This window comes from Hyaloscypha bicolor, assembly GCF_002865645.1.
Source record: "Hyaloscypha bicolor E unplaced genomic scaffold K444scaffold_98, whole genome shotgun sequence".
NCBI lineage: Eukaryota > Fungi > Ascomycota > Leotiomycetes > Helotiales > Hyaloscyphaceae > Hyaloscypha > Hyaloscypha bicolor.
The window spans coordinates 153519-176225 of NW_020194600.1; the positions used below are offsets into that span (position 1 = coordinate 153519).

Below are 22707 nucleotides of genomic sequence, written 5' to 3' on the forward strand. Positions count from 1 at the left end.
GGCTAAGCTTTTAGTCTTGCTTCAGAGGCCCTAGCTTCCTCACCGCCAACCAGATGTAGACACACAGCAGAGGGACGTCGTGAGGGATCGCCAGTCTCGAGTTGGCCTCCATCTGCTGGACTTGACCGGTGAGGTACAAGCAAAGAGCACGCAGATCCTGGTACTACTCGCGAGCAAGTACCAAGCCGCGGGGCCGTAACACCACCCGAACTCTCGACCACCTCGCAGCAGCAAGACGACCTCGCCCAGGGCAGCCACATGCCCTGCTGCCGTCTCGGATGCACTTCCTAACTTGAATCTAGGGGCGGCCATCGGCTGTGTTCGGCTTGTTTAGACCTTGGGTAGCGCCTTTGGAAGATTGACCGCTCTGGGGCAATGAATCGAGGTCGACTCGTGGAATGGGTACAAGACCGAGCTCAACTTTGACCCCGACAGGTCTCCACTTGCCGACTGCTTGGCCGTCCGCGCCGAAGCTGCTGCCATGCGGAGAGAGGGAAGGGAAGGCAAGGGATGGAAGGGATGAAAGGGATGGAAGCGATGGGATGGGATGGGATGGGATGGGATGGGATGGGATGGGATGGGATGGGATGGGATGGGATGGGATGGGATGGGGATGGGATGGGATGGGATGGGATGGGATGGGCAGCTCCAGGGCTCAGGGCAAGCAGGGCAGGGCAGGGCAGGGCAGGGCAGGGCAGGGCAGGCCGTGTTTTGCAGCGAACGCCGCCCGCGTCGTCATGTCATAATCATCCCAGGAAGCAGCAAACGACAAGTCAGTTGGGCTGCCCATCTCACCTATCCCATGCTGTAACGGGTTTCCGGGAACCGATGCGATCAGATGCTGCCGTTGTCGGGTCCTTTCGTCCCATCTCTATTCGTGTGGCTCCAGCAACGGCAGTCGATCGATGCAGCCAATGTGCAAGGGGCCGCGGCCATGCGGCCTCGAAGACACAGCAGGAAAGAGCAAAGTATCTTGCCGACCCCCCTTCGTCACTCTCCCCTCCGCCGTATAGCCAGTGCTGCAATAGTGAGTGGCCGACTCGGCCTCGCCCAGGATGGGGGCTTTCTTTCTGTCCCTTTCTGATCAACAATTCAAGCAAGCAACGGTCCGTCGCATCCAGCGTTTGGCGTGCTTGGTAGCCACACAATTTACAGAAGCTCTCCAAGGAAGGACCCTGGGCCGTCCGACGGCCCACAATCTTGATTTATGACAGTATTGCATTGATCGGTGAGGTGGACAGCTGCGTTCGGTGGATGGGAGGTGAGCAATTCAGGGCAATGGCTGAGTCTGACGACCTCGACCGTTGAATTAAGGCATGTCCTGTGTAACCTCTCCTATCCGACTTCGATCTAGCTCAGGCGATCAACCCGCTGCATGAACAGAAGCGCACACGTCAAAAAACCTCCTGGGTCCCATCCCCAACTCAACTCCCTGAGCGCAGAACAACAGAATCTCGACGATGCGGAAACACCTCGCGGAGACGTAGTGTATCGTGCGAATTTTTTTCTCCCAATCACGCGCACAATCCGCACACTCGGAACCCTGCATGGATGAGTCTGGTCTGTCTGGGCGGTGTCGACAGTCCGGCATCCAAGCTTTGATCTCTCGACCTGTGTGAACTTTGTGAGCGGCGCGCGGCCACGAGGCTCTGACTTTGGCCCGTCGGCTTCCACACCTTGCCTACAGTAGCACGGATGCACGGTGCTTTGAGACTTGGGAAGCTCTCGCCCTCGCCCTCGCCCTCTCAGCATCTGACGGCCGTTCCTCTGCTCTGGTGTGCCTGCGAGACTGGCCCACAGAGTCAGAACGCACATCCTGCAAGTAAGCGACGCCCGCCATGCGAGAGGTCTCTGTTGGTCTTGCCGGCAGAAAGCGCAACGGCGTCCATTGACCTTCGCAGATTCTCCTTCTGATCGAGTCAAGATTCGGGCCATCACTGCATCAGCTCTGCTTCGCAAGCAACCCCGGTGTTACTTAAGGGCCTAAGGCTTTGCTTGACAATCTGACGTGATCTCCGCACTGCAAAAGAACCCTACCGAAACTAGTATCGGCATCGAGCCGAGAGTCATGTCTTCGGCCCGCCTCAGACCGGTTTTCGGATAGGCGGGATCCGTGAAAACAACCCCCCCCCAGTCAGGTCAGGTTCTCTGCTTGCATGAACGCATTGCCATGGGTGTCGGCCTCTCCCGAGTACCAATTGGCCACCTCGGGACTTCCATACACGCTAAAGACCTCGTCGCGCAACGACGGTACACCGTCTCCGCTCCTCAAACGCTGGAACCCAGTATTCGGTACGGTGTGGTCCACGTGAGGTGCCGCTCCAGTGGCGTCCTTTCATTCAACGGGAGTCCTGCCTTATTGTCTCTAGGTCACTTTTGAGTGCATTGTGACGGAAAGGCAAGTCCCCCACGCCAGTTTTGCGGCGTGGGGTACATGGACGACTACACTCCGGCTTTCTATTCACCGAGCTGGGAAAACCGCTCCGGGGAGACGACTCGGGATATCCGAGTCCGCTTGAAAAATTATACGGAGATTGTGTGACAAAAGGTAGTGCTTGCTCTGCAACTGGGAAAGTCGAGCCGTCGAAGGCCTCAAAAGTGGATTTCAGGCTGTTGCCCTTTCAATAGAGCGGAATGCGGCCGGCTGCTTCTTCATCTTAAGTAGGCTCCCATTGCGAGCCGTGGATCGTCCAAAGTCTGAACACCATGCAACGGCCCGGGCCACTGGCTTGTCTTCAGGTCATCGGCTGTGAAGTCGGCAATCTCGTCTCTCAGCCAAGTGAATCATAATGCAGTTTAGTCTAATGCATTGTTCTGTCCCATTCTAGTCCAGGGATTCCATTCTAGTATGCAATATCAAACCTCAAGCTGATTCGCTGAAAATTTAGTGGCTCGCGGTGAACAGCAAAAAATGCCCCTCGATTTCATTGTACTCAGTCATCTTGGACATTGATCTGTGTTGTAAGTATAGGGGAGTGTGTAAATGGTACTGAGTACCGAGAACATTGGAAGGGAGTATGAGCCGTATGTCCGTTAGTTTGAGGGAACATTCGGAGAGCAGTACCTGAAGTAGTTATCTTGGCTTTGGCACATTGAGAATGGTGTATCTTTTTCTGTCCACTGTGCAAGTAGTTAGGAAGTAAAAGGCGCCTCTCTGTCTACGGGTTCGTTAAAGCAAGCCAAAGAAGTGAAATGTACTAAAGGAAGAGTTAGTTCAATAGGAACCGACTCGTGTGAGTTCAATTCTGCATGTTCGTGCCTTGTCCCTTTCCCGAATCCGACTCTAACAAATGAACTACAAGCCACTCGACTGAGATGAATGTGAACCCGAGGACATCAGACCAACATTCGTCGATTTGACTGGAGTTCCTAATAAATAATAATTACGGATACTTCGCTCTTCGCAGCATTGTCGTAGGACAAATGCGTTTCGGATTGCACAGCCAGCTAGGCATTTTACCGCGCTCTCCAGCTTTTCTCTCGTCTTTCAGCAAAAAGACCTTTGATTTTGGAAAGATCCCGTTGGCATTTCAACGAATCCGAGCAGCGTGATCATGGCAACTTGAACCTTTCGGAGGGCCCAAACGTATTCAAACAAACAGTTCTGAGTAATTAACGATTAAAGCAGCGTGGACCTGAAAACTCTCAAGGCTCACTGAAGCGATGTAGTGGAGTGGGCGAGTGACTGAAGCATCGCCACAGTGGGAAGGGAGCGACCAGCAGACAGTGGAAGTGCCAGTAGTGCACCCAAAGCTAGACATCCGGCATCTGGCACCGACGCACGATAAAGCAGAAAGTAAACACTATTAGTACTAGTTCGGTGACCATAGAGGTAGCCTTAAAGTGCTACAACTGCAAGAGGATAGGGGCACAGACCCGTATCACGTGATAGACACTATTGACATCCAAATCATGGGGCCAAAGACCCAAGAAGTCTCCGAACGCACCTCTGCTCTTCAAATCACCAGTCCGCGCTCGACTCTTGGCCCAGCATCTCTCCCCCCAGCATCTGCGATTTGTTTCTCGTCCGCACGACGCTGTCCTGGTGCTGCTGACAGTCACAAAAGACGAGAGCGAGACAAGAACAAAGACTTTGTGACGCGCCTTCGCGTGAATCGTGACCAGGAATTTCGAAGCAATCGCAATCGCGCACGCCGCAACAGCAAATACTGTAAGGAAACCACAACACCACGTCAAGGGACAACCACCTTGGATTGCTTGCCTGCCTCTGCCTCGTTCATAAAAGCTGCCGGCGCCGCCGCTCACTCCGCAAAGGTCGGTCATTGACACAAGGTCGCGAGACGCTCACCCTCGGCCCACTTACTTTCTGCCTGCCAACAGACCAAAAGCGCTGACTTTTGCAGCTCCTCCTCTACTTCGACCCATTCTTCCAGCATATGCATATCGGCCGTTTGCGCCTCTGACTCGAGAACATGCCTCCGTCAACTAAGCGCTCACAGCGGGTACGCCGAGAAACCATCAATAATGTTGACGTTCCAGATTCCTCTCCATCACGACCCGCAAAGAGGAGAAAGAAGGTAAGTCCCCTATATGATCAATTGGATCAGCGCTGACAGAATATCAAGGCCAATTCACCCGTGGAGAAGCCAGTCCTAGAACCTGAGCCTGTTCTGCTTCCTATAGACCGATCTGGTATAAAACTGAGCGACGACGAACTGATCACTGCCGTCGTCCCCTTCCTCAAAGTTCCCGCCCACCTAGTTCAGGCCACCATAGATCATGCCAACACGCTTCATGAACGACACAATAAAGAAGGGGTCCAAGCATATGCGAAGCTGGCCGGTAAAGATTGGACCTTCTACGTCAAGAATCTCAAGAATACCATTGGTCGACCCCCAGAGACCCAGAATGGGCTTTCAAGCCAGACCAGCCCACCTCATACAGATGACATCGGAGCCCTACCGGTTGAGGCCGCGGGCGCAAATGGCGGTGTTCATATTGATTTGGGCCCCCACAAGATGGTATCTCGTTCGCATGCAGAAATCTTCTTCGATTCAGATTCCGAATTATGGAACATTATGGTTCACGGTCGAAATGGCATCCGAATTGACGATAGGCATCTTACTCGGGGGCATCGGCATGCTCTTGTCAGTGGCGAAGTTATCGAGGTTGCTGGCGTGGAAATGATGTTTGTCCTCCCCGAGCAAGATGGAAGCCTCAAGGTCCACGACAAACTCCTCCTCAGAGCCAATCTCATCCGAGTAGACCCGGACAAGCCTGCAAAGCTCGAAGCCGGGGATCATGCTTCGTCTGCTCTCCCTTCGTCGCAAGTAGCTGTTCCTGGCCAGAATGGCCTACTAGGTCCACAACCAATTGCTCCAGCGCCCCCTGATTACCGAAGACCTGGAACTCCTGTTAGTAACCGTTTGAAACCTCCGTACTCCACTGGCAAGTCGCCTGGCTTTGCTGGCGGTACCATGGTAATGAATTCCGGCGACGACATAGACCTCAGTCTTGATGAAAACCAGCACATCAAGCCTTCATTTAGTTACGCTCAGCTGATCAGCCAAGCAATCTTAAGTACTCCTGAAGAAAAGCTAACACTCAATGGTATTTACAATTACATTACATCCAAATACGCTTACTATCGATCTCAAGGCGGCGGTGGATGGCAGGTAAAGTTACCCTTTGTTTTGAAAAACTCTATGCAGCAAGCTGATTGTCGAACAGAACTCTATTCGCCACAATTTGTCCCTGAATAAAGCCTTCGAGAAGGTAGCTCGCTTAACAGATGAACCCGGAAAGGGTATGAAATGGCGTATCCTTGATGATCACCGAGACGATATGGCCAAGAATTGCAGGCGGGGCGGCAGAGGCGGACACCGAGGCTCACCGGGTGGCTCGCCGGGTGGTCTCAATTTGATCGCCCGTGGATCGAGAGAATCCGTCAACCCCAGCTCGACGCAACGATCAAAACGCTCTCCACGCTCTGGAGGTTCTCCACCCGCAAGCTCCTTTGCATCGAATGACCCCCAATTCACTCCGGATCGTGGAGGACATCTTTCTAGATCAACCCAAGACCAAGCTCCTGGCGATGGGAGCCCCTTGCCGCGACACAGAAGAAATCATGTTAGTGCTTTTGGACTGTCTGATAACGCACCTGGTTCCCCACCAGTTTTGTCTTCATCATTTTTGCAGGAAGAAGGCAATTCATTTGTCACACCAGCACCCCATCGAGTCCACCCTCGTCTTGCTCCTCCTTCGACGGCACAACGACCAAGTCAGCATATGCCGACCAGTTCTCCAGCTCCTTTTTGGAAATATGCTGATATTGGGAACACTCCAGTGAAAGGAGCAGCTTTTGATCTGAGTCCCACCAAAGGCACAAGCGCTGATGCTGAAATCGCGCCAAGTAGCAGCCCAGCCCCTGCTCGCAGATCCCCCGTAGCTAGTCCCACCAGGAATGGCGCGTCCGCGAAGCTGGAAGCGCTGGCTGATGACCTTGAAGACGAGAATGAAGGGTTTGATTTGACCAGGTAAGAGTCATCTATGGGACTTCGTACAGCTTCTCTAACACAGACCACAGAGGTTTCCAGAGCATTGGATCTTATCACGCCCCTGCGGCCAACGCAGTCGGGGCTACAGTCAGTGGTCGCTCGTAGGCCATCGTAGTTCCGGCTTGTGATACTTGAACGCGCTGGGGCGTTGTAATTTTTCGGGTCTCAATTCACAGAAACGGAGATTGGCATTTTTCTTTTCTGTCATGTTAGTTTAGTCGTTGCAAAATGGTGTGCTCTCATCCTCACTTTCTGCATAGCGAGGGGCATTTGTTCATCGAAATTACGGCTCCCATTTGGGGGTCGTTAGGGCAGCGCTTGTGAGCCTGAGTCACTCACGGCTTGCGTATTGTAATTATCTGGATGTAATCATTCATCGGCGTTGCACACATACTTGAGATCCTCATTTGAGTGAAGTTCCATCGTGACTCGAAGAAGAAAGACTTGTTCCCCTGCGCCATTTAGTCGTTCGTGGTCATGCCATAACGATAACCGGATCCTTTTTACGTAGTGTAGGAGCGAAGATAGGTCTTTTTACTACACAGCCCGGTTCAAAACCAGAGTCTATAATACAGGTATGCAAACTCGAATGTATCAATGCTGCGGCCGTGAGAGCGGGGGCCAGACACTACACGCAACCGTCCACCCCTAGCAACATTGCCCCACAAGCTGAACAACCAAGTTATCTTAAACTGGAAAAAAATTGCAAACTCATTCAAGACGCCGCCCTATGCTTCCATTCGCCATGTATACACCTTCCGCTATTTTATGTGCTACGTTTCTTATGATACAACAGCACCCCGTCTCTTCGGGTTGCTGCGTCCAGGTCGCTTCTTTGCTTTCGCGGTTTGGTCAGTACCTTCGATGAATTTGAGCAGCTCATCAATACTGCGAGAGTCGAGACCCATGGAATTTTGTGGGTCACGCCCTGTTGCGGCTTGCGCAGTCTGTCCAACCTGGGGTTGAGGGTGGGTTTGGCCCAGGGTCACACGTGGTGACAACCTAATACGACGTGCCTGCACATCTTTGGCGTGCTTAGCGATGGATACCGCGTTCTGAGTGAGTTGCTCAAGCCAGCTTTCAGCTTCCTTCGTGTTCTTGTCGTTGGGGCCGAGCTCATTGAGGAAGATGTTGTACGATTCACGCATGCGATTTACAGCCCCTTTGGAATCCTGATCGAGCGCCAACGCCTGTGCCAGCTGGAATAGAAGTGTTGCTGCGTTGATCGACTGCTTCCCGTAGACATTTTCACAGATCTTCAAGGATGCCTCAAACCATAGTCGCGACTCGTGATAATCTTTCAAGTGCTGCAACATCACTGCCGCATTGTTGATGGTCGTGATGGAGTCGGGATGGTTTGGACCGTAGATGACTTTCCATAGTCCCAAGGCGTGCTTTATATAGCCCAGAGCAGATTTTGTCTCTCCACTAGCATGCCCGAAGAGCCCTAAGTTGAGATAACTCAAGAGTGTTTCTGCATTGTCAACGCCAAGAGTCCTCTCCGATACGATTACAGCTTTTCGTGCAAGCTCAACAGCGGCGTCTTTCTCCTCGAGCTGATAGTAAAGCATTGACAACGTGTTGTAAACTCTGGCTACCTCGGGGTGGATAATGCCGTAGATTTGTTCGTGAAGCGAAAGCGACTCTAACAAGAGCTCCTGGCCGAGCTTCTTTTGGTTTTGCATAATTGATATTCTTCCGGCTTCGAGAGCCTCTTCCGCAAGTGAGCTTCTTGGCGATGCTTCTTTGATGACAGGGACGATGTTTAGAATATCGTCGGGGCTAAATGTTTGCGGAGAACAAACGTTGGAGGAGGCAATAGATGCCGGAGAGCCGTCACGAGTCTTCTTTTTCTTCTTGTTGCTGGTGCTCTGCCCGTTTGCGCTGTTATCCTTCACGGCGGTTCCATTGACGGGCGAAGTAGATTCAACTGGACTCTTAATCTGCTGAGTAGTAAAGCGGTACTCTTTCATCTCGAGTTGCAGTCCAAGTTTCAGCGAGACTTCACGAAGGAGCTGTAGTGGCTTGATATTTAAAGACCAAGCCTTGTCGATCGTATACTGGAAGCGGCGGAGAATTTGGTTCTCGAGCTCTCCTCGTAAGCTCTCAGGGGATACTTTCTGGAAATCCAGATCTGCGTCTGGATACAAAGAGATCAAAGCTTCATCGACTTCTGCCTTGGGCTTAGGGTTCAGGTCGGCTCCGAGCAAGCAGTTGAGGAGATGAGAGATGCAAGCCGCAGTCAATGGAATAGGCAAATACCGTAAATACTTGCCCGCAACGTGCTTGAAGGCTCTCGATACCATCTCTTGGATTGAAAGGATACGGAGAGATTCTAGTCTCTTCCCTTCCGCAAGCGTTGTGATCTTCCCCAGATATCTAACGTTAATACCACGTTTGTGCAGCAGTCGGCTCAAGGACTGTCCATCCATTGGAAAACCAACATCACCCTCTCTCAGGTCGTTCACAAATTCGGGAAGGATAGTTACGCGGAGGAACTCGCAGGCAAGCCGGACCTCTTGCTCATCCTTGGCCAGTTGCTCCTTTTCGGCGTCAGTGTGTGGTTCCTGGCCACTGAAGGCGTCTGGGTTCAGAGCAAAACCGAAGTTCGAAACATCTATCTTGTCCTTGTCAATATCGGCGGCTTTGTCGAGAGCAGTCGAGTTCGAGTCAGCCTCCTTCAATTCACCGACCTCTGGTTTGTCTTTGACGGTGCTTGAACCATCCTCAGCCAAGTCTTTGCTTCCAAGCTTCTTCGTTGGTCCTGATGTCTCTGTCTGGTTTTGGCGTCTCTTCTCGAGTTCACTATTCACCCATTCTCTCATCTTGAACTTCCAGTATGTATCAACCAGCTCGGGCCTCAGGACAGTCATCCGATGAGGATAGGTTGTCTCAGCAGAGCCGTTCGCTTGCTCGGTGCTACCAATCGCAGTCCCATATTCCTCCATCCACGATATGTCCAGAGGGGTAATCCGATATAAATCGAGGACGTATTTCCGCCCATCCGTTCCTAGCAGCCCCTTTGTCTCTACACTTCCCTCGAGAAAATGGCATTTCCCTTCCTTGTCCCATACTGCATGCTTTTTCACTTTCAAAGCTTTCGAGAGCTTTTCAAATACTGGAACGAAGCTTTTATCAGCCGCCACAACCTCCTTGCCATCCACTGCACCATAGTCGATCTGGTTCTCCCCTGGTTCGCGTTGTTTGAAGATACCAGGAACAATGCTCTGTCCTACGAGACGCTTCCCCAAATAGTCCACAACAACCGTCCCAGGAGTGAAAAGTCCTTCAATGTCCAATTGGTTTACCATACGAACGCCCAAGACGTCCTTCCCCGTTGCCACTCTTGCTGCCTCGTCCCCACCCTCTGATGCAAAAGTGCCTACCCCGTCGGCGCCGAATGAGAAGAATACATTGTTGTACACGAATATTTGTGCATCTTTGCCCTCGGTTGGGTTGAGAGGGGCCACCTCACCTCTGGCTACGAGGATAGCACCTCGGGCTGCGGCCTCGTTGTAGTCTGCGAATAGCTTAGAGGTTAAACGTTCCCGAAATACACGGTCCTGGACCGTCTCCTTTGGAAGTTCCCTGGTAGACTGGAACTCCTCGTTCCAATCCCGCAGCGTCTCCGTATTTTCGATGCCAGATATCAAGAAGCTCTCCTGTGTTCGCGTGATGTCTGCTTGGTGTGTCGTAAGAGGCGAAGTCAAACTCGGGACGATCCAGGGGCTAGACGGGGTAGCGTTCGTAATCTGGAAAGTCGCCAATGGTTCCTTTGTGTTGTTGAAATCCTGAAGCTTCTTGAAAGCTGCGGCGAATGACGGTGACAAGTTGCTGATCAGAGTCAATAGGGAGTGTGCTGATTGTGCTTTAGGAGCACCTCTTGGAAAGGGGTCGAATTTGCTGTTGGTGGACTTGTTTACGAAGAACCCAGAAACATGAGAGGTAATTTGATACTGCTCTCCCTCACTGGTCGTCAACAGCAGATAAAGTAGGTGACCTCTCTGTTTGAGGTGGTAAGGTGGTGGGTTCCAGGGAGAGACAGATATCGACTTCACAGTCTTGGGAGGCTGTTCTTGAGTCTCTGGAAGAAGAGAAGACAATACGCCGGGAGCTTCGAAGTCATATCCTGACATGGAATGTGCGGTGAGTGGACCATTTAAGCCTGATTCCGCAGCAGTGACTGAGTCATGAAGGGAGATGCCTGACAAAATGCCGTGCAGAGTATCCGTCCGATCTCCAGCAGCACCAATAAGCTCTCTCACTCTAACAGTGTGCAATCGTGCCTCCTTCTCGGTATACGGGTCCTCCACAAGCATCACTTCAGAATCGCTAGTGAGGCCTTTGACTTCAGATATTTGAATGAAGTCATTGATTCGCTCTCCGGTGTGCTCCAGATGAAAGCATGAGTATTGCAAAGTGCCTGGCAATTCAATAATCGATTGCCGGACATCGTGGATTGCCTCTTGGGAGGAGACCTGCAAATGTGAGTGTGGCCTCAAGGGTCAGGGCTGGACAAGCGTACCATGATCTGGATTTGCTCTGGGTCATGAGGGAGGTGTACTGTCAGTTGAAAAATAGCTTCGAAGCAAAGTTAGCAGGCGTCCTGCAGGATCGACTTGTAGCAATTGGAACAAAGGTGATGTCCCAAGTTTCATACTCTCACTGCCTTGATCTCCTCCGACTTCTGCCTCTTGAGTGACTCCATTTGTTGTCGCATGATCAGCACTGGCGAGGGTTTGGGAGCCAGCTGCGGATACGGCCGGGGTTTCTAGAATAACAGAAGGTCAGCCAAGATTGGTTCTTAGTAGACAACCGCTCCCAAAGAGTTCGAGAATAATGCTGAGAACAGTGGAAGAATTTGGCTTGGGAACGTACCAACGTCATTCACATCTGCCATGGCGAAGAATACAGAGAATAATCCCCAAACGTAAATAGTCAATGGATGTAGAAACGCAAGAAAAATATGCCGAATGCAGATGAAAGGAGAGGCAGACAGTTCCCTGGGCGAAATTGAAAGGAGAGGAAGGTTTGTGCATGAGAAGGAGGAGCTGGCAGACGAAGGAGCACCGGACCACCTGGGAAAAAAGCAGAACCAGAAATTTTGTACTATCGCCGAATATTCCCGCGATTATCCCTGCAAGTCATCCCTGTTGTTTACTGCCGACCCGACCTCCGAAAACACAACAACACCAGCTCCAGCTCCAGCACCACACCTCACAATGTTTCAATACTTCCTGCATCTTCAGCTTTGAGCACCATTGCTTTTGCCGGCCTGTTCTTGGATACAATAATGCCCGGATTGCAGCTTTGCGTTTACTATTTGCTATGAACAGTTGCTATGAACAGCTGCTATTGAACTTCAGGAGGTGAGCACACTCCACAACGAGAGGAACAGAGAGTAACTGCCTACAAGGAGACAATCATGGATACAGAAGTAATTGAAGGGGACCCATCTCTGTACAGCTTCACACCTGTGCGTCGCCGAGAATCTACGATCAATACAAGGCAATTCCAGGGCGACCAGGCACAGGAATGGACTGCGGCACGATGCCACCGCTTGCTCAGAGCATTGACATCTCGGGTCGCTATTCTAAACAAAGAGCTTGGGCGATTCTCGTCAGTAATCCAAAATGAGAAAGATCAAGTTCGAGAGAATTCGAGAGCGGCTAAGAGGACTAAAACAACACGAGCCGGTGCGGATTGGGTGCAAGCAAGGAAGCGAATTCGGCAGACTTATTCGAAAAAGAGCTCAAGAACTGAAAATGACCCACGAGGAACCGCGCGGCAAGCTCGAGGGCTCCCATCAATGAAGGGAAGAAAATCCCTGGTTCCCGGAGAGATAGCCGTCCCGACACCAATACTTGCAAGGGCCAGAGGTGAGCCTCTGGCAGAAGAGGCCTCGCTGAAGGTGCCAGACGCAAGGGTCCTCGAGGAACCTGCTAGGAGGAACAAACGTTCAAGGACACGGTATTTGGCCAACGATGGGGAATCACATTTTCACCTGTCCGAGTCATTGCTGGAATTGCCGAGGAGAATCACAGCTAGCCGATATGAAGGCATATACAGCGGCCTCGAAGCATTACTCCGCGCGACTACGACAAACGGGCTGCAACCGAAACGAACTGGAGCTCATTCCTTATTATCCATGTCTCTTCGAGCAATTCCCCGTTATATCACCCAGCAAGAAGCCTTGTTGCAGGCTCACGTGGAGAAAACAGGTAGCAAATCAGCCATCGAAAACAGAGATATAGCGACGGAGATATACGATGAACTGGAGACTCTTGGATCTTGTGGCATTGGTTGGAAGAGACTTAGGACCGTCGTCCGATCCCATGGAATACAGGTGGTTAGCGATGCTATTGGAGCTGGACTCCTGGATGTGGAATTCTCGGGTGCTTTAATTGCTCTTTGCGTCAATACATCTGCTATCGACGAAGCCCAAACGCTCCTTTCGACACTTTTAACTTTAGCACCTTTTCCAGGGCCCAAGACACCTTACGATATCCCTTGCCGGCCATTGGTCATGCTTTGGAGGTTTGCTGAACACACCGGCCGGTATTCGTTTCAATACAGACAATTATCAGACATGGTCTCCAACGGTATTCTACCCGTCGAATGGCTGGCCACTAAGGAATTCAGTCCTGTGTGGGCGAGGATTGTACACTCTCTGGCGCCCAGCTCTGATAATATAGAGCCTATGAATTTTCTCGACCTCACCCTAACTATGCTGTCTGTTGTTGGGACATCCGCCGTTCCAGAGACTCATGGCTCAGTCATCGAAGCTGCAAAAAACACATTCTCGAGCCTTCTTACAATACTTTTATCGGTCGTTCTTCTGAGTCGAGGAGCCGAAACTTCGGACCCAACGAAACAATCAGGATGTTCGTACGAGTATGAGCATGTGAGCAGTCTCCTCCAGAGCTCTTTAGCTAAACAGAGTCACTCCAATGCCGCTTTCGATCGTCCAAGTCCCTTGCTACTACTGGCGAATTTATTTGTTCACGGCTTGGATGGAATCATGATCGACCTGCGCGACTCTCTGTTACGGTGTCTTCTGCCCCAATTAATGCAGCAAGACGCCAGTTTAGCGAGGCCATCGCTGATGTATTCGAGTGCGGTCGATTTTATCTGCCTTGTTGCACGCTGTTGCGGTCAGGGAACTTCAACTTCGGGATTTGAACACCTTCAGCATTTGCACCTCCTCGTCGAATCTTTCATTCACGATATAGAGGGTGGCAATATATTGAAGGGGTTGATTGTCGACAGTGCTCTTGCCTTTGCGCAGAATGTTCCGGACCGCAAACACATAGACTATGCCACCGTTATGGATGAAAGATTTTGCGCAAGGAGATTCGGAGACGAAGACAGTCTTTTGGCCGGGCCAACTACTGATTGCGAAGAGCCCAAGACTGGGTTCCGATGGGAAGAAGGCATTGGAGAATGGGTAACGGCCACTCCTGCAATTCCGATTGTAAGAAGGAGGCTTGCAGAAGCTTCCTCCGATTCTGAGAGCGATACGCCCTTGCAACGACCAAAAGTAAGACAGATGAAGCGTCTATCGAAAAAGGCAAATGTGAATCCTTCGTCGCTGTGTACTGATAGATATGTGGATTTGAGTGATGTCTCAGTCGAGGGTGCGAAGGAAGCATTGGACGAGCTGGGAAGCTGTCATGAAAGCGATCGTTCACGCTCGTCTCCTGAGAGTAACGATGGATCAGCAGACCATTCCCAAAGCTTCTCTCTCTTGCTGTCAGATGAATCGACTAGCTCAACTTCCGATGTTGAGGTCTCCTCCATTGATACTTCATATGTCTCGAACAATTTGCCGCCAGCAATTGCACCAGATGGCCCGAGTTTTGGGAAGTGCCACGAGGTCCTCGATCGAGTACCGAGGCTCAGTAGGAGGCTGTTTCGCGGCACTCAGGACTGGAATCTCTTCGATGATGATTCTAGTGATTCGGCTTCACCCTCGCTGCCACATGATAACAGCGAATCAGAATTCCAGCGAGATTACATTGATCGAGCCCCAAGATTAGGGAGAAGAGCGCTCCGATCCAGCCAGGCATGGGAAATATTCGATGAAAGCGATGACGAGCTCAGTTTCCACTCAGTCTCATCCCAGAGAGAACAGGTTCTACATGATATTACGAACACAACGGTTTCGAGCACTAGGCGCCTGCGCAAAGCAAACCCACCGCCGAAGCAGAGACCGTCGTTCCGGAGTCCAGCATCTCATACGGACAGCGAGGACGAATTGTGTATTTGAAATCAGATGCTGGGGCTCGCTATGGCGAAAGCGAAACTTCCATTGTACCGAAGAATTGTACACCCGTACATTGAGTTGTTTCGTTTGGAAGTTTTGGGAGCGTGATGTTCGATCTATATTTTATGGACCCATCACACATGCCCAAAGGAGGGGGGCAGTCAACAATAGCTGAAGTAAATGTCCGATCGACGATGAATTTGATGCAACGATATTTGTCTCAACGAGAACTACCCCTGCTACTGTGAAGTGTGCACGCTCATTATATGTGACTTGCATGACCAGCCTCGTGACACTTGTATGCATCGGTCAACTAATGTTTAGTATTTGTAAGAATCGCACGGACAATAGGGAAAGCATATCTTGACATTAACACCACATGGCGTACGTGGTATCATCTTACCAACGAATGGAACAAATTTGTTGGGATGCTTGGAACTTCTCAAAAAGCGTTCTGTTCAGAGGCCTCTTTTAAAACTCACCCATTCGCAACAACATAGGGCAGATTTAGAAAGCCAGCCTTGGTAGATCGAATCCCGCTAGCAAGCATAGGACAATAGAGCCAGAGAAGGGTACACTCAGGAAGTATCCCCCCAATGCCTGTCCATGTTTAGCCCCTCGGGCCAAGGCACTGAAAAAGTACCGCAGAGTGCGAAACATGAACTCACGGGATCTAAAGTGGTTGTTCTTGAAGGACTGGTCGATTTGATCTTTTTTTTTTTAATAAAAAAAAAAGGTTTACATTCTAAGCTTACATTTGGGTTCTTCCGTGTAGAATGTGTCCCACTCACTGAATGTTGAGTAAATTGCTAATGTGGAGGAGAATCAGAGCTGCGTGATCTGCGTTTCGAGGGAACCAGTCTCAGTTATTGGGCAGCTTTCCTTTTTATGCATGTTAAGATTCGTTGAACGTTAATGCTGGACAAGGGAGAATCCCCGCTCTATCTCTTGCTGCAGATGGCCGGGCTTGATGAGTACGAGGAGCGGTGGTAATGTCAAGGTCAGCCTTTGGCCCGAGGCAGCAAATGCAGCGGGTGGCCTTCGAGGTTCCCTAGCTGTTATCGTAGCATGATTTTCTGGAGATGATGGCCGCGAGTAAATGAGCAGAATTGCGTTTCCGAGAAATGGATCCTGTTTCGTGCGGAGAAGTGGAGAAGCGGATGGATTGAGTAAGGACTGATGAGGAGACGGAGGAAGTGTGGACTGCCGTACAATGAATGGTCCACAAGTGTTTACCGTGGGGATCTATCTGCGGTATCTCTGTCTCCACCAGCAACCCCAGAAGGTTGTGCTTGGAAGCGGCGACGGAGCCATCCTCGTCACTCGAACAAGACCTCGCCAGTCGACTTGGCGAAGACGTACCACAACCAGGAGCTGGCCACAACCTGAGACGCCGCCGGGCCTGCGGTACATTGTCGGCAGTGCGACCACGGGAATAGAAGGCGCGCGGTGTCTGTTTGCTGGTGGACGTGAGCAGATGCCAGATGATGCCAGACTCCGACCCGAGAGAACGTCGTCAGTCCAGTCGAGAATGATCTGAAACGTTGACGAGGCTTCCCCTTCTTCTCCTTTGGACTTTGCCCGATGTCTGCTAGAAACGGCAGCGAAGTTGCCTCACGCCCACAGGCGCGTAAATTTGGGTACAGTATTGGTAATTTGGTACCAAAGTGTTTTCATAGTCTGTCACTCGGGTGCCAGCGTCGTGACTCGTGCGGGAGGAAGGATGTGATAGAGTCCTAATAATAATAATGAGCGGCTGGCAGATGCCCTGCACAGTGCAGACGCGCAGAGAGATCTGCCGCTGTCTCCTTTCGGCCATTCGGGTGTGGCCGTCTCGCCGTCTCTCAGGGGTACTCGGCTAGCCAGCGAATCAGCGTGATCGAAATGCAGATTCAGGGAGACGGCAGGACGGCAGAGAAACTTCGAAACACCAGCGTGCACCAGTGGAGCCGTGAAGGCTGAAGCCCTCCCTGCCTTTGGTGTCCGTACCCACGCAACGCCGCGAGACGCCACCCCGCAGCGTCCTGTCCTCCGATGTCCATGAGCGGCGAGCCATCTGTTGTTGTTCCAAACCGCTGTCGATCTTCTATGTATGAGTCTCTTGGCGCCGCGTGCGTTGCCTACTGACTACTGGGCCTGCGTGCGTGGGCCCTGCTCGAGTAAAGTTGCGTGCATCCACGCCTCCCGAGTCCCTTCTCTTCAGACCTCTCCAGTGATCCTACTTGAGGTACTCCCCGTATCCATATCCATGTTGCGCACGTCAGCGCCGTTCCCGTTCTCCACTCCACTCCGCTGCACGGCACAGCCTGCTGCAGGTCCCAGGCCGGCGTTGTGATGGGCTACATATCAGGGAACGCCTCCACGCAGGGGAATCTTTTCGCTACTGCACTGTGCCTGACCGCTAGCCACCCATCCCCACCCACTGCCTTTCTTTGCCTTCTCCTTCTTGTTTATTGCAAACCTCCTTTCAACATCCTCAGTCACGTCGTCCGTCTCGCGCCTGGCCTGCGTTCCTTCTCCGTTTTCCTTCTCCCTCCTTCCCGCCCTCCCTCTCTCCCTCCCTCCCTCCCTCTTACCCCCCTTCTCTGCCTTCGCTGGCCTCACTTTGACCAGGGGAACCTTTCTACAGCGACACATCTAGAGTGTCGTTCATAAACAGGTTCCTTTGACGCAGTCTGGGGACTGCCTTGGTTCGGACACCACAACCGAGTCCCACGATCATTTACATCGAATCGCACCTACATATAATCTTCTGTCAACTGCTGGCCATTTCTCAGAAATTTCCCATCCATTCATTGCTTCCGTCCCTGGTGCAGGACGATCTCGACCACGATCTTATTGCAAGATTAGTACCTACACATCTGAGGCTGGAGGACCACCCATACATTCGAACATTATGTCTTCCACTCGAACTCTGGCCGTTCTGGCCGTAGCACAGATGGTGTCCGCCCGAGCTGCCCCGGCGCAGAGTGGTACAGCTGCTACCGCTGCGCAGACCGCTGCCGCCTTGCAGGCAAAAGCTGATATGTGGAATCAGGACTTTTCCAACTACATGTTCATTATTCTTGGCTCTCTGATCGTCGCATTATTGGTCTGGAGAGTGGGCACAGAGTCCGTCAAGTATGTCCGAACATTGGCCTCATTGAGCAACGATACTCAACGGTACTTCACCGTTCCGTCCGAGAAATTTTCATCATTCAAAAAACACGTTCTTTATGCCCCTATCTTCCGGAAGAGACACAACAGAGAGTTCCAGCTATCATCCGCAGTCAACGTTGGGACTTTGCCAACTCGATTACAACTCTTGTTTCTCGTGTCATATTTTGGGACGAATATTGCGTTTTGCGTTGTGAGCATCAACTGGGATCAGCCTCTGGCTACGGCCTCGAAGGAACTGCGAAACCGTACAGGCATACTTGCTGTGGTCAACATGGTAATTCATTCTTCCATGTCCTCAATCAGGTTATCTCGTGGCAAAAGGCTGATCTGCATTAGATTCCCCTATTCATAATGGCCGGCAGAAACAACCCTCTGATCAATTGGATTGGTTTATCCTTTGATAATTTCAACCTGTTGCACAGATGGTTCGGACGGATCGTTGTGCTGGAAGTCCTTGCTCATGCCATTGCATGGGGAGCTTCGAAATTTTCTACCGGAGGTTGGGCTGCAATTCAGAAGGCTATCACAGGAGATCCCATGATTATGTACGGCTTTATTGTGAGTTAAATGTCTGGAGCAGGCTAGTTGCAGTTACTTATTACTCTTAGGCCCTTGTCGCCTTTGTCACCATTGCTTTTCAAACAAATTCGATCTTTAGGCATGCATTCTACGAGTCGTTCAAGCATATTCATATCGCTTTAGTGATTTTAATCCTCATCGCTATCTGGTATCATCTGAAGTTGGCAAACCTTCCCCAGATCAACCTGCTCATGGGCGTCATCGGTCTCTGGGTTCTCGAACACTTCAGAAGAATCGTCAAGGTCATCTACAGGAACAACGCCGGATCGAAGGCTTTGGTTGAAGCATTGCCAGGGAACGCCTGCCGTGTTACTGTGGATATGGCTCGACCTTGGACATTCAAATCAGGGCAGCACGCCTACCTTTACATGCCCGCGATTGGGCTGTGGACGTCACACCCCTTCTCGGTCGCTTGGTCCGAGGAGGCCGAGCAGTTGGATAATGAAAAACTGGCCATGACACGACAGGATATTCTCGCCATGCAAAAAACCAGCATGTCATTCATTATTAGAGAACGGACTGGGTTCACTAAGAAGCTGTTCAAGAAGGCCGAGGCCTCGCCTGACGGAAAGTTCTTCACGAATTGCTTTGCGGAAGGACCATACGGAGGGCTTCATAAGGTGCGTAATACTCCTTTATCCATCTGACGCGCTAACTTATTGCAAAAGATGCATTCGTATGGAACAGTCATGCTTTTTGCAGGCGGAGTCGGAATCACGCATCAAGTTCCTCTTGTGAGAGATTTAGTCGCAGGGTACGCCAATAGAACCGTTGCAGCAAGAAAGATTATTTTAGTCTGGATCATTCAATCACCCGAGCACTTGGAATGGATCAGACCGTGGATGACATCGATTCTCGCCATGGACAAACGTCGGGAGGCTCTTCGAATCATGCTCTTCGTTAGCCGGCCACGAAGCACAAAGGAGATCCACTCCCCCTCAGCCACTGTCCAGATGTTCCCCGGCCGACCCAACATCGAGACTTTAATTGACCTGGAAATCGAAGGTCAAGTCGGAGCGATGGGTGTTTCAGTTTGCGGGAGTGGAACCCTCTCCGACGATGTTAGGAAGGCATGCCGGAATCGACAGCATGGCAGCAACCTCGACTTTATCGAGGAAGCATTTTCATGGTAAAATCTGTTTCACTCCGGACTGCTGGATACAGATACTACTATACGATAACGAGTCGATTTCTTAGCTATCTCGGGCTCTCCGCGCCGTGACGATCTGCCTCCTTTTTGTGGTTACTTTAAAAAAAACGTTCTTTGTACATCCTAGGGGCAAGGCAAGCATGCAGGACTTCATACCATTTTTGTTCATAAACTCGAGCTGATGACTCTTGATCAGCGAATGTCATTTCAGGATGACGTTGAAGATCAAATTAGGTCTGGAAATACACATAGAAATACGAGATATGAAAGATGAAAACATGAGTTCGCGAACCTTTTCGTTTTCAGTGCTAATACTCTCAAATACCGAAGTCTTGAGGTTACTCACACTTCGGCATGCAACCTTTACACGGGCCGGGACCTATTCAATCACCAAAGTCAAAGGGTTGGTTCCTGGTTAGACGAAATATCCCGGATATGTACGGACGTTTTCCCCTCCTCAAACACCACAAGTGACTTCTGGCTCCTGGTGGACAGAAAAGCGGTACTCGTTTTCAATGTCCCAAGTCAAGCTGAACAGTGCAATAACTTCCTCTGTAGGTGTACCGACATGGATGGCACATTCAAAGTCTACCCCCTTCGGATATCTCGAAATTTCTAGAATATCAGTTCCTCCTCGAGTCCAAACGAATGTCCAACTTTGACTTGGGATATTGATAAGGAGTACCACTTTTTCTGTCCACCGCGAATCGGGGCAAACCATTGCGTTGGGCAGGACCACACGGTTATGACGTGCGGTATTCCAGCTTTGAATGCTGTGACGGAGATCGTGCGCTTTTCTGCAAAACGCTGTTTCCGAGAATGGATGTCCCTGAGGAATGTCGTTTGTGGTCCCCAAAGAGATCAGCAAGACTTTTTTTTTATAATAAAAAGGGGGGTGCCAGGATCTCTGAAGAGCGACATGCCATTGGTGTAAAGAGCAGCAAGAGAATGGAGAAGCAGCGTCCAGCTTTCGAAGCCACGCGGGTAACGAACATGCGAAAGAACAAGGTAGAACGGATAAGGGTCAAGGCAGTTGATATCATTTCAAACCGAGAAGGCGATCGCGAACACAGCCTCGAGTATGAGTTCATGTTGGCCATTACCAAAGTCCATGTCAAGAGAAACCCTTGGGTGACATGTCAAGATTGCGGTTTGGGCCTCAGAAGCCGTCTCAAACTCGAAGTACGCCTGCCCAAGTTTGGTCATGGGGAGAACAACATTATCGGAACTTGAAGGATGAAGACGCAAGAGCCGAAGTGAAGGCAACTGAAGTCGTGAAGAGAAAGAGGGATCATGATAAAGGCTCAACTGCCAAATGAGGAGAGGAGGGGCTGACTAAAGTCTCGGAACTGGGTCTGGTCATTTTGCAGGAGAGAGATAGCGAAGATCGCAGTGATGTTGCTTCAACGAGGACGGGTGCATTGAAATAACGCTGATCTAGGATTCATATAATATCTAGTAATTCAAGAAGGGTCAGCTAGCCAAGGAGAGTGTCCGAATCTGTTGTGAGTGTTGACCAGTGTCACGGTTCTGTGAGTGCCTTGGACCGGGTCAGACTCTAGGCTTCCTGCGCCAACAGTCTTGGCAAATCCCAAAAGAATTGACCTCCAGCCATTACCCTATCCATGACCCTCTAGTCGACGAGCAACCAAGACCTCGACCCAACGATCGATATGATGAGACAAGCATCGTTGTGGATCCCTTGACCGTACCTTGGTGGGATCAATGATCTATCGAAGACGAGAAAGAACATCACCCTACATAAGAAGGGCTGGAGAATTCCTAAGTCTAACACCTCCTTGCAACGAAAAGGAGAAAACCGAAAGAGAGACAGAACCCGTGGCTGTCAAGAGGGAGAGGGAGGGTGATGAGGACGCTCAGCCGCCGAATGCGAAGAGGGAACAGGAAGCGGTGGCCAACAAAACAGGAAACGGTTCCCAAAGTCTGGAAAGAAGTAGCTCGTGATGCTAGACGGCGGAAAGAAAACTGAAATGATCGGTGTCTGAGATACTCTCTCCCACTTAGGTCGATTATTAGCAGCCAACCGAATCTGGAGATAGCGAGAACCCTCGCAAGCGCCGCCCCGCCCCGCCCCGCTGCTCCAACGTCAACCTCAGCGCGCGCCCCCCCCCCCCCCCCAACCTCGGAATCCGGTGACCTGGCCCGAGAACAAGAAAAGGACCTCACGGGACAGAACAGGACAGAACAAGACGGAACAGGACGGAACAGAACAAGGCACAGCATCGTTGGTCAAAGTCGAGCTGCACCTGCACCTCCACCCACTCGCTCACGCGTGCATCAGTTAACAAGGTCTTTTGAGCCTGACCAGGAAATACCTCACCGGAACCTTCCTTCTCCCCAGACAGCTGCTGCTCATACCGTCGCCACGAACAGACCACCTCTGAACAGCTCCGTCGCCGCAACTTACAACGGTTCACGCAGTTCAGCTCGAGCATAAAATCCTCAACTCTGTTGCCCAACACGTAGGCACAGTCTGCGCTGAGTTGAGGCCATGGGGCTCTCGTATAACGTCTACCTGAACAGCCACAAGATCTACGGCTGCAAGAACTGCAAGGCGCATCTCTCGAACCATGAAGACATCATAAGTCGAGTACGTCGAGCTTGCTCCCCGCCCTCGCCGGGGTAGGGAAGCGGTTACTGACATGACATGTTAGAATTTCCGGGGCCAACATGGGAAGGCGTATCTCTTCAACAACGTCGTCAACGTTACGGCGGGCGATGCCAGCGAGCGTAATATGACCACAGGCAGACACATCGTGCGAGATATTGCCTGCCGACAGTGCAACGAGACGGTAGGCTGGAAGTATGATAAGGCATTTGAGGCGAGCGAGAAGTACAAGGAAGGAAAGTACATCTTGGAGGCCGAGTTACTTTGCAATGTGACATGAGGCGGCCTTGAGGGGCTTGCCATGGGACTCGAACACCTTCGGTGGGATATTGAGCGCAAGGAATTGGGGTAGAATGGTGAGCATTTGCTGCATTACTGGTGTTTTGGGGGTGTTACCGGACTTGGG

At 51.2% G+C, this 22707-nt stretch overlaps 8 protein-coding genes across 8 annotated transcripts; 6 read left to right on the forward strand and 2 right to left on the reverse strand.

The window, feature by feature from the left end:
* The first annotated feature begins 252 nt into the window (after window positions 1-252).
* Window positions 253-1245, forward strand: K444DRAFT_437227 (uncharacterized protein). The gene has a single exon (XM_024872812.1). It carries the CDS (start codon window positions 511-513, stop codon window positions 1138-1140), a length of 630 nt encoding a protein of 209 aa, XP_024735039.1. The 5' UTR covers window positions 253-510; the 3' UTR covers window positions 1141-1245.
* K444DRAFT_437226 (uncharacterized protein) lies at window positions 1246-2052 on the reverse strand. Its single transcript, XM_024872811.1, has one exon. The coding sequence runs from the start codon at window positions 1933-1935 to the stop codon at window positions 1351-1353; it is 585 nt and encodes a 194-aa protein (XP_024735040.1). The 5' UTR covers window positions 1936-2052; the 3' UTR covers window positions 1246-1350.
* A 1897-nt stretch (window positions 2053-3949) lies between these two features.
* On the forward strand, window positions 3950-6906 carry K444DRAFT_564036 (uncharacterized protein). Its single transcript, XM_024877046.1, has 5 exons — window positions 3950-4275; window positions 4365-4538; window positions 4587-5636; window positions 5692-6497; window positions 6548-6906. The coding sequence occupies exons 2-5, from the start codon at window positions 4434-4436 to the stop codon at window positions 6621-6623; spliced, it is 2037 nt and encodes a 678-aa protein (XP_024735041.1). The 5' UTR covers window positions 3950-4275; window positions 4365-4433; the 3' UTR covers window positions 6624-6906.
* Window positions 6907-7300: 394 nt separating this feature from the next.
* K444DRAFT_644088 (eukaryotic translation initiation factor-like protein 3 subunit CLU1/TIF31) lies at window positions 7301-11418 on the reverse strand (the record flags this gene model as incomplete). Its single annotated transcript, XM_024884917.1, has 4 exons — window positions 7301-10996; window positions 11044-11099; window positions 11185-11289; window positions 11397-11418. The coding sequence occupies 4 exons, from the start codon at window positions 11416-11418 to the stop codon at window positions 7301-7303; spliced, it is 3879 nt and encodes a 1292-aa protein (XP_024735042.1).
* Window positions 11419-11743: 325 nt separating this feature from the next.
* Window positions 11744-15010, forward strand: K444DRAFT_664643 (uncharacterized protein). The gene is made up of 2 exons (XM_024886989.1): window positions 11744-11887; window positions 11935-15010. The coding sequence occupies exon 2, from the start codon at window positions 11944-11946 to the stop codon at window positions 14785-14787; it is 2844 nt and encodes a 947-aa protein (XP_024735043.1). The 5' UTR covers window positions 11744-11887; window positions 11935-11943; the 3' UTR covers window positions 14788-15010.
* Window positions 15011-16999: 1989 nt separating this feature from the next.
* Window positions 17000-17605, forward strand: K444DRAFT_437373 (uncharacterized protein). Its single transcript, XM_024872813.1, has one exon. It carries the CDS (start codon window positions 17119-17121, stop codon window positions 17437-17439), a length of 321 nt encoding a protein of 106 aa, XP_024735044.1. The 5' UTR covers window positions 17000-17118; the 3' UTR covers window positions 17440-17605.
* Window positions 17606-17722: 117 nt separating this feature from the next.
* Window positions 17723-19655, forward strand: K444DRAFT_644089 (uncharacterized protein; the record flags this gene model as incomplete). The annotated part of the gene is made up of 4 exons (XM_024884918.1): window positions 17723-18217; window positions 18280-18501; window positions 18552-19142; window positions 19191-19655. 4 exons carry the CDS (start codon window positions 17723-17725, stop codon window positions 19653-19655), a joined length of 1773 nt encoding a protein of 590 aa, XP_024735045.1.
* Window positions 19656-22184: 2529 nt separating this feature from the next.
* On the forward strand, window positions 22185-22581 carry K444DRAFT_592002 (putative proteim yippee-like 3; the record flags this gene model as incomplete). The annotated part of the gene is made up of 2 exons (XM_024878218.1): window positions 22185-22283; window positions 22348-22581. 2 exons carry the CDS (start codon window positions 22185-22187, stop codon window positions 22579-22581), a joined length of 333 nt encoding a protein of 110 aa, XP_024735046.1.
* Window positions 22582-22707: the final 126 nt, after the last annotated feature.